We start from the raw sequence: 10,786 nt of genomic DNA on the forward strand, positions 1-10,786 counted from the left end.
AGATGATTTTTCCTTCTGAGAAATTTATCCAACTTATCTTGTGTAATGTAAATATAGCTGTCCAATATGTAATGCCTGTATTGGCACCCTTATTTTTATACTATAACACTTAACAAATGTATAGCATCTCCACTGGTTTTGTAAATCTTATGCCATCCTCTTTCCTTAGAGTTACAGAATGCAAATGAGAATCTTTGTGTTTTAAACAGTATCTTACTGGACAATTTATGCCAGAAAAAGTTCACTTTACTCTCTTCAATTCAGTTGGAGTCAAATTAAGAACTCTGCCCATGGCACATTTTGTAAATGTGTGTGTATTTTTTCCCCCCAGGGACTATTGGCATTCAGTGATGTGGTCATAGAATTCTCTCCAGAGGAGTGGGCATGTCTGGACGCTGCCCAGCGAAATTTGTATAGGGATGTGATGTTCGAGAACTACAGAAACCTGGTCTCCCTGGGTGAGGATAACTTCAATACACAATTTATATTTCATACTATGGATTTCATATTTTTCACTCCTGAAATGTTACCTGAGAGTTTGTCATTTGCATGAATGAGTTTTTGATCTCTGCTTCTAAGGAAAACTTGGGAACTTGTTGGTGTAGAAAATAAAATCTTCAAAATGTTTCATCTTGACATAAATTTTAAGGTGATCTAAATTCTTCAGTCTAGATGACTGGTAATTCCAGAACTTTAGTGGTATAAGATACTGTTGCCCACACCCCAAAATCTAATTACACTACCAAGTTTTGATTCAGTAGTATTGGGTAGTGGAGCTAAGAACCTATACATTTTTGGGAGACCGAGGTGGGCAGATCACCTGAGGTCAGGAGTTCAAGACCAGCCTGGCTAACATGGTGAAACCCCATTTCTACTAAAAATACAAAAAACAAAAATTAGATGGGCATGGTGGCATGTGCCTGTAATCCCAGCTACTTGGGAGGCTGAAGCAGGAAAATCACTTGAACCTGAGAGGCAGAGGTTGCAGTGAACCGAGATCATGCCATTGCACTCCAGCTTGGGCAACAAGAGCTAAACGCCGTCTCAACAAACAAACAAACAAAAAGAACCTATACATTTAAAGTCCTTTCTAAATACTGTATAGTTAATGTCAGAAAATAGTATTTTGGGAGTAATTTTCTAGAACCTTCTAAAAAATTGTTTTCCTACCAAGCACCGTACTAGGTTGGTAATTGGAGCATGCCAGCAAGAGTCATGTTATTTTTTCTAATGAAACAGGTCTTGCTATGTCTAATCCAGACCTGATCACCTGTCTAGAGCAAAGAAAACAGCCTGGGAGTTTGAAGAGACAGGTGATAGTAGCCAAATTTCAAGGCAGGTAGGAGTAAATAAAGCAGATGACACAGGTTAGAGGCCCAAATGTCAAGGAGAAAGCCGGAAATGAAAATGTGGTTTGGGCAGCTCTGCTTCAGAAAAGCCTGAGTTTCTTTGTCTTCCTCTCACAGGAGCATCTTCTGCCCCATGCTCTTAAGTTCTCTAAGGATTCCACTACCATGAAGTGATTTTCCTTTGAGGTTACAGAGTGAAGCAAAGTCCTCTTCATGGTTTATAAGGCACTATATAATCTGACTGCTTTTCCATTGCTTTGTGGAACATAGGAATATCTACATATTTTTGAGGAACTCTATTTTATACCATTTAATTCTGTTTTTGCATCTTGTCTGAAATTTGTGAGAGTAGTGGTATATTGGCATTTGGTTCAGAAATCCCAGGAACACCACAAACATATGTTGTGTTTTCAGCTTTATGATTTTCTATCCTATGGAGGTTTCAAATGTGATTTTACAGAAGCTCATACTCAGTGATTTTATCAGAACACTAAATATAGGAAAATCTAAACTTATTTTACTTCAAAATTTTATTATCTAAGTAAAAACTGAGATTGGTAATTTAAACTCTATGCCCACATTGTTACAGTATCAACAGTAATATAATTTAATATATCTACTCCCTACATTTAAAAAAAATACTATTTTATTAGGGAGCTTGGAAGATTGCTGAGCATATATTAAACTCCCACCTTTTACCTTATTTTTAAATAACTATATTTTAAATTTGTTTTTATTTACTATAAAGCTTACTGGGGTATACATACATATACATACATGCATATATATTTATTTGTGTGTGTAACAACTCTTTTACAAATAAAAATTATGAATGTCCAACATAAAAATTTGATGTGTACACATTGTACTATAATTAACACACTCAAATTGATTTGGAGTGTGAATTCCTAATGTCTACTACCTTAGCAAATTTTAAGCCTACAAGACATTATTAACTGTATTCATGAAATTACACATTCGATCTTTTAAATTTGTTCATCTTAAAACCAAACAACAATTCCAGCACTTTGGGAGGCCAAGGTGGGCGGATCACTTGAGGTCAGGAGTTCAAGACCAGCCTGGCCAACATAATGAAACCCCATCTCTACTTAAAAAAACTAAAATTAACTGGGCATGGTGGCGGGTGCCTGTAATCCCAGCTACTCGGGAAGCAGCGGCAGGAGAATTTGCTTGAATCTGGGAAGTGGAGGCTGCAGCGAGCAGCCACTGCACTCCAGATCCTGCCATTGCACTCCAGCCTGGCTGACAGAGCAAGACTCCGTCTCAAAAAAACAAAACTGAAAAACACCTTCCCAATTTCTTCACTTCTAGGCCCTGCCAACTCCCTCTGTACTCTCTGCTTCTGTGAGTTTCACCATTTTGGATTCTCTATACAAGTGAGATCATACAGTATTTGCCTTTTGGTGTCTGGCTTATTTTACTTAGCATAATGTCTTTCCAGTCCATCCATGTTGTTTAAATGGCAGAATTAAATTATTTTTATGACCAAATAATATTTTATTATGTATGTAAACCATATTTATCCATCTAGTGTCTAAAAACATTTAGGTTATTATAATATCTTGGCAATTGTGAATGATACTGTAATAAATATGAGGATGCAGATATTTCTTTGAGATACTGATTTCATTTCCTTTGGTTATATACACAGAACTGGGATTGCTGAATTTTATACTTGTATCTTTTTCTAAGAGCCTTCATACCAATTTTTATAATGACTTCACCAATTTACAACTTTTAAAGTGTACAGTACAGGATTTCTGTTTCTTCACATTGTGTGTTTTGTTGTGTTTTGTTTTGTTTTGTTTTGTTTTGTTTTGTTTGAGATGGAGTTTTGCTCTTGTGGCCCAGGCTGGAGTGCAATAGCACGATCTCAGCTCACTATGACCTCCACCTCCCAGGTTCAAGCAATTCTCCTGCCTCAGCCTCCCAGGTAGCCAAGATTACAGGCATGTGCCACCATACCCAGCTAAGTTTGTATTTTTAGAAGAGACGGGATTTCACCATGTTGGCCAGGCTGGTCTCAAACTCCTGATCTCAGGTGATCTGCCCACCTCAGCCTCCTAAAGTGCTGGGATTATAGACATGAGCCACTGCTCTTAGCCCCGTTCTTCACATTATTGTCAAACCATTATCTCACTTTTTAATATATTATGTATTAGTCATCTTAAGTGTGAAGTGATATTTCATCATGGTTTTGATTTGTGATTGCCTGATGATTGGTGATAGCCCTCTGATATATCTGTTGGCATTTGTATGTCTTCATTGAAACAGTATCTATTGGTCTTTTGCCTGTTTTTCAATTTTATTATTAATATTATCATTATTATTGTGCTCCTTTTGATTTCTATGAGTTCCTCATATATTGTTGATATCTACCTTTTATTTGATTTATGGATTGCAAATATTTTCTCCCATCCTGCAGATTTTCTTATTTTATTGTTTTTCTTGCTGTGCAGATGCTTTTTAGTTTCATGAAGTCCAACTTGTTAATACTTGCTTTTGTTGCCTGTACTTTTGATGTCATATCCAAAAAATCATTACCACAACCAATATCAAGTAGTTTTTAAAATATATTTTCTTTTAAGATTTTTAAGTCTTTCTGTCTGACATTTAAGTCTTTATTTTGAGTTAATTTCTTGGTATTGTGTAAGAAAAAAATGGTCTAATTTCACTTGCATGTAGATATTCTTTTTGCCCAGCATCAATTATTGAAGAGACGATCTTTTGTACACTGTGTATTCTTGACGCCCTTGTTAAAGATTCATTGACCTTATATGCATGGGTTTATATCTGAGCTCTCTATTTTGTTCCATTTTTGTATCAGTTTTCGTATTTATGCCATCCTACTCTTATTACCATAGTTTTCAAATAGAGCTTTGAATCGGAAAGTATGATGCCCCCAGCTTTGTTATTATTTCTCAAGATTGCTTTCACAATTCAATGTCTTGTAATGCTATATAAATTTTAAAATTTTATTCTATTATTTTTTAAAATGCCATTGTAATTTTGATAGGAAGTTTATTGAATCTCTTGATTGCTTTGGATAATATGGCACTTTACAATAATTAGTCTTCCAATTCATAAACATTGGGTATCTTTACATTTATTTGTTTTTTCTTGTTTCTTTTATCAATATTTTCTTTCCCAATGTAAAGATTTTTCATGTCATTGTTTAAATTTTTTGCTAGGAAATTTAGATGTTACTGTAAATGAGTTTTTTTATTAACTGGTTTGTAGTTAGTGTACTAGAACAAAACTGCTATTTGTATAACCTTTTATATTCTGCTAATTTACTAAGATTTTTGGTTTATTTCTTAGGCTTTCTACATATAAGACGATGTCATCAACAAACAGCAATATTTTTACTTATTTCTTTTCAATTTTTATGGCTTTTAAAAAATTTTCTTGCCTAATTGTTCTGTCTAGGACTTCCAGGACTATGTTAAAATAGAAGCATTGATAATGGGCACAATATCACTTTGCACTGGTGTCTGTGCATTTGAAGGAGCAAATACCTCTACCAGTTTTTATAAACTGGTTTATACAGGTAAAGATTTTATCCTATTGGGTCCCCAGCTGATGAGATCTTTTCTGGGTTCACAGTAGAGAGGGGATATACCTGAGTCCTAAGGTTGTTGCAGGGTCCACAATGGGGTCTATCTTTAGTGGGCTTATTACCAGGGGCTTGTGTGCTTATGAATTCTGTCTTATTACTTGGCCAACTGAGTTGCCTTAAGCACTTTGATCTGTAGGGCAGACACTTGGCCTAATACCAAGTGTTTGTATGTGTGAGGCTCCCACCCAATACTTGCAAGGTTTTTACCAGGTCACAGGTCTCTAGGTTGGCAGGACTGGCCATGGAATATAGCTTAAAGGTCTAGAACTGAGTTATTCACCTGCTTCAGAGACCACAGTAAATGTCAAGGTCTGCAGTTCTGCATCTATGGCCATGAATGAGCATCTGACCCTAGCTCTCTGAATGGGCAGGACCTCTTCTTGACTGTGGCTGGAAGGAGTTAATGACAGTTACAGGTGTTACTTCAGAATTCTAAGTGGAATCATGTTAAATGGGCCATTTCCTCATCTGTAGCCAAGACCAGCGGTCCTCAAGTTTGCCATCTGAAGGTAAACTTGCTTTCTGAAAAAGGCTTTCCTTGGTCTTGTGCTTTTGGCAGGGTATTACAACTCCCTCCCTGAATCACAAAGCAATCATAAATGTACTTTTTGTGTGACAGGGTCTTGCTCTATTACCCAGGCTGGTCTCAAACACCTGGCCTGAAGTAATCCTTCTGCCTCACCCTCTCAAATAGCTGGAATTACAAATATGAGCCTTGGTGCCCGGCTCTCTCACAAAGGCACTTATGTCCATAGATGGTTGATAAGTTTTTGTTGCTTTGGGAGATATACAAGAAGAGGACCTCCTGTTCCAACAACTTGCTGATTTTATTCTTCCTATATAGTTGCACTTCCGTTTATTTTTCTCTTTGCATTTCAAATTTGTGTGGGATTTTTAAATAAACATATGTATTTGAGAAACCTGGTGGGGAATCTATGTTCTCATTAAATCTTATATGTATTCATGCGTGCTTATAAATTATATGTTTCCAATAAATGAACACTTTTATTATTACTTGATGTTCATATTTTCTCTTGTGACAAGTTTGGCTTAAAGTATACTTTGTGAAATATAACAGTTGTTGACATATAATGTACTTTTCCCAATATAATTGTTACCTTTCCAACTGTCATTTGGTTACCATTTGCATGGAATCTTTTTTCTTCCTCCCACTTTTAGTCTATTATGCCAGTCGTCTAAAGTTAGTCTCTTGGAGACAAGACATAGTTTGTGGTTTTTAAAATTTTTTCTAAATCTCTTTATTCAGTCTTTTGATTGGGATGTTTTGTTGATGAATATTTAAATAGCTGTCTAATACATAATTACTTACTATTGTCATTTATTGTTTTATCGGATTCTTGTAGCCATTTTTTCCTCCTTTTCTCTCTGTCTTCCAGTATGTTTTCTGAGCTTAGCAACATGCTTCTACTCTCTTCTTCTGTGTGTGTTTATATGTATCTCTATAGGTATTTTCTTTGTGGTTGCCATGAGAATTATAAAACCTCCAAAGTTACAACAACATATAATGAACTGGTAATAGCTTAATTTCAGTTGCATACAGAATTTTTTTTCATTATATTTACCTTAAACTTCATATTATTGATATCACTAATTATATTTTTCATATTATATAGACATCAACAGATGTTTATTATTGTTCTCATGCATTTTTCAAATTGTAGAGCATAAGTAAAAGTGTTTTCAGCACCATCATTATAAAACTATAGAATTTTATTTTTGTGTATGTGTACATCTTTCCCAGAGAGTTATGTATTTGTATATAATTTTTTTGTTTAACGACGCATTTTATTTTCAATGGACCGGAGTCCATTTTACATTTTCTGTGGGTCAGTTGTACTGGTGATTTAGTTTTTCTGCATTTGGCTGTCTTGGAAAGTCTTCATCTTCTCTTAATTGTGAAGGACAGTTTTACTGTTAATAGTATTCTTGCTTGAAAGTTTTTGTTTTTTCTTTCAACACCCTGAATATATCACTTAACTTCCTTTTTCCCTGCTAGGTTTCTGTTGATAAATTCACAGGTAATCCCATAGGAGAATGCTTATAAATGATATATCACTTTTCTCTTGCTGCTTTCAACATCTTATTCCTCTCTGTGATTTCAAAATCTTGCTTATAATGTGTCTTCTTATGGGTCTTTTTGTGTTTATTCTTGATTTTTTTACATCTTTTGTATAAACATTTCTGTTATTTTCTTGTATTCTTTAGTCCCACACTTTGTTTCTTGCTATACATTTTATTATTTTGTTGATACTCACATTTCCTGATTGTATTTAGTTGTCTTTGTTCCCATTTCACTTACTGAGTCATTTGAATTTTTTAGATAATTTATACATATTTATTTTCTTAGAATTAATTTTTTATTTATTTTATTTCCTTGATTGGACCATGTTACCCTGATAACTTTGCATATGTTGTAATCTTTGGTTCATATTTGGGCATTAATAAAATGCCACCTGTCACACTCTTTATAAGTGGCTTTGTCCTGGAGGAGGCTACTAGCTATTTGCCAGGCTGGAGATCCTTGTAGCCTCTCAAACCTCTTCTTATGATTTGTGTTCTCTGGAATTGTGTGTTTACTGTTCAGCTAAAGTGATTTGTTGATGTTTCTTTGTAAAAACCTGTAATCATGTGCTACACCTGGTGTCTGTCTGTGGCACTGTGCTCTCCCTGCTGCAGTAACAATTATTTACCTTTTTCTTAGCAGACCAAAGCTGTCATTCAAAGCATACCGCCATTTCTTTCAACAGTCTTTGTTATGGGAGACAGAAACCAGTCTTTGGAAAGCCCCCAAAAGCCAGAAGTATGGGCACATGTACAATGTTTTGTTTTTCTGTTTTTTTGCTTTGAGGGAGAAGCCAGGAGTTTGAAGTTTACTCTTAAAGACACCATGCTGTATTGGGGTGGAGGAAAGGTTGTATGTATAAATGTAACAAACTTTACTTTCTATTCTATGTGGATTTTGCAATTGTGCTCACCTAGGGTGTTGCAAACTCTTAACTAGATTTTATAGTTTTCAGAAAGGCATTTTGGTCAGTATATTTTTGTTAAGTTTATATGTTCAAAAAGGAATCAGGGCCGGTGGTATTTTATTATGCCATCTTGTTAATGTCTTTGATATAATTATATTTATTAGATTTGTAAAGTGTATTTACTCGAGATTAGTAAGCCGAATAACTTTTTATTTTTATTTCTTTCAGCTATTTTATCTTATTCCATTCAAGACCTTTTGCCAGAGCAGGATATGAAAGATTTATGCCAAAAAGTGACACTGACAAGACATAGAAGCTGGGGCCTTGACAATTTGCACTTAGTGAAAGACTGGAGAACTGTGAATGAGGGTAAGGGGCAGAAAGAATGTTATAATAGACTTACTCACTGTTCATCAACTAAAAGCAAAATCTTTCAATGTATTGAATGTGGCAAAAATTTTAGCCGGAGGTCAATCCTTACTGAACATAAGAGAATTCATACTGGAGAGAAACCATACAAATGTGAAGAATGTGGCAAAGTTTTCAATCGATGTTCAAACCTAACCAAACATAAAAGAATTCATACTGGAGGAAAACCCTACAAATGTGACGAATGTGGCAAAGTTTTTAATTGGTGGTCACAACTAACTAACCATAAGAAAATTCATAGTGGAGAGAAACCCTACAAATGTGACGAATGTGGCAAAGTTTTTAATTGGTGGTCACAGCTAACTAGCCATAAGAAAATTCATAGTGGAGAGAAACCATATACATGTGAAGAATGTGGCAAAGCCTTTACCCAGTTCTCAAACCTTATGCAACATAAGAGAATTCATACTGGAGAGAAACCCTACAAATGCAAAGAATGTTGCAAAGCCTTTAACAAGTTCTCAAACCTTACTCAACATAAGAAAATTCATACTGGAGAGAAACCCTACAAGTGTGAAGAATGTGGCAACTTTTTCAATGAGTGCTCACACCTAACTAGACATAGGAGAATTCATACTGGAGAGAAACCCTACAAATGTGAAGAATGTGGCAAAGCCTTTACACAGTTTGCAAGCCTTACTCGTCATAAAAGAATTCATACTGGAGAAAAACCCTACCAATGTGAAGAATGTGGCAAAACTTTTAATCGGTGTTCACATCTAAGTAGCCATAAGAGAATTCATACTGGAGAGAAACCCTACAAATGTGAAGAGTGTGGCAGAACCTTTACTCAATTCTCAAACCTCACTCAGCATAAAAGAATTCATACTGGAGAGAAACCCTACAAATGCAAAGAATGTGGCAAAGCATTTAACAAGTTCTCAAGCCTTACTCAACATAAGAGAATTCATACTGGAATGAAACCCTACAAATGTGAAGAATGTGGCAAAGTTTTTAAACAGTGCTCACACCTAACTAGCCATAAGAGAATTCATACTGGAGAGAAACCCTACAAATGTAAAGAATGTGGCAAAGCTTTTTACCAGTCCTCAATCCTTAGTAAGCATAAGAGAATTCACACTGAAGAGAAACCCTACAAATGTGAAGAATGTGGCAAAGCCTTTAACCAGTTCTCAAGCCTTACTCGTCATAAAAGAATTCATACTGGAGAGAAACCCTACACATGTAAAGAATGTGGAAAAGGGTTTTACCAATCCTCAATCCATAGTAAGTATAAGAGAACTTATACTGGAGAGGAACCTGACAAATGTGAAAAATGTGGCAGTCTTTAAAAACTGCTTACATTATACATGGCTTCAGTAATTTCATACTGAATAAAAGTTGTATGAGCATCATGACTGTTTAAGGATGTTTCACAAAATATAAGCTTCATGGTGCACAAACTATACTGAATGAAATGTATAAATATAGAATGTTACAATACCTTTGTTTATTTCAAAGATCATCCTGTAAATAGAATCTGTACCAGAGGAAAACCCTTAAACAATTATTCAGACTTTATTCAACTTTAGAGGATTTTATGGGGGAAAAAACCTCCTACAAATGTGGAAAAACATTTTTTCAAGATATATACCTTAGAAAACACCAGAGTTTATAATATAGTAGAATATATTTTACAAATACAGTGAATACAAACAAATGTCCAAAATTAAGTCTAAATAAAACATTACATAATTTACTATAGAAAGTACTAAGGCACTAACAGTTTCAGATGTTACTTTAAAGCAGTGTTGATTGTCGAGAATAATTCAAAGTTTAAATAGATAATTTAGTTGTATGTAAATTTAAATGAGTCAAGAGATGATGTCTTTTTGAAGTAGTTACATTCATGTTATACTTTTTCACATTAAAAGTTTTTATATTTTTTATTATATATTTTAATATTGATGTAATTCAAATTTCAGATAACTTGATTTTATTATATTTATTGTTTACATTAAAGCATGTGGTCATTTGTTGCTGCATAAGAGCTATGAGAAGTTCTTCTATATTAGATGACCATCATTTATATGCTTTTTCATGAGTGATTAAGGGCACTGAAATGTAACATTTATAAGGAAAATATAAGTAGAAATGCTTTTTGTTGATATATAACAGTGTTTTAAGTAACACAGGTATTCAGAGAAGTATTTTGCATTATAGTAATAGAGAAACATTTTGAATTTTAGTAGTAAATTGTTTTATGAGTTGCACATTAAGATAATAAAATACAGTAGCTTTTGAAATGTTATTTTTAGAATGCAGTTTCTTTTAATAAAACAAAATGATTTTTAATGTGTTAAGAATATTTTGCCTTGAATGAAGTACATCTTGCCATAATAATTAACCTATACCACTTTACCCAAAGTTGTAGGTAA

At 34.4% G+C, this 10,786-nt stretch overlaps 1 protein-coding gene across 4 annotated transcripts in view; it reads left to right on the forward strand.

The window, feature by feature from the left end:
• Window positions 1–10,584, forward strand: part of ZNF678 (zinc finger protein 678) — a 109,895-nt gene extending 99,311 nt beyond the window's left edge. For 2 of the 4 annotated variants that reach the window (XM_030937233.1, XM_030937232.1), the window contains one exon: window positions 8,208–10,584. In XM_030937233.1, the coding sequence (XP_030793093.1) occupies window positions 8,252–9,700 (1,449 nt within the window). In that variant the 5' untranslated portion in view covers window positions 8,208–8,251 and the 3' untranslated portion in view covers window positions 9,701–10,584. Of the gene's footprint in view, window positions 1–331; window positions 459–4,799; window positions 4,921–8,207 lie in introns of all 4 variants that reach the window. The other 2 variants (XM_030937231.1, XM_030937230.1) reach the window with 2 other exon arrangements.
• The last annotated feature ends 202 nt before the right edge of the window (window positions 10,585–10,786 follow it).

Source organism: Rhinopithecus roxellana, chromosome 8, assembly GCF_007565055.1.
Source record: "Rhinopithecus roxellana isolate Shanxi Qingling chromosome 8, ASM756505v1, whole genome shotgun sequence".
Classification (NCBI taxonomy): Eukaryota; Metazoa; Chordata; class Mammalia; order Primates; family Cercopithecidae; genus Rhinopithecus; species Rhinopithecus roxellana.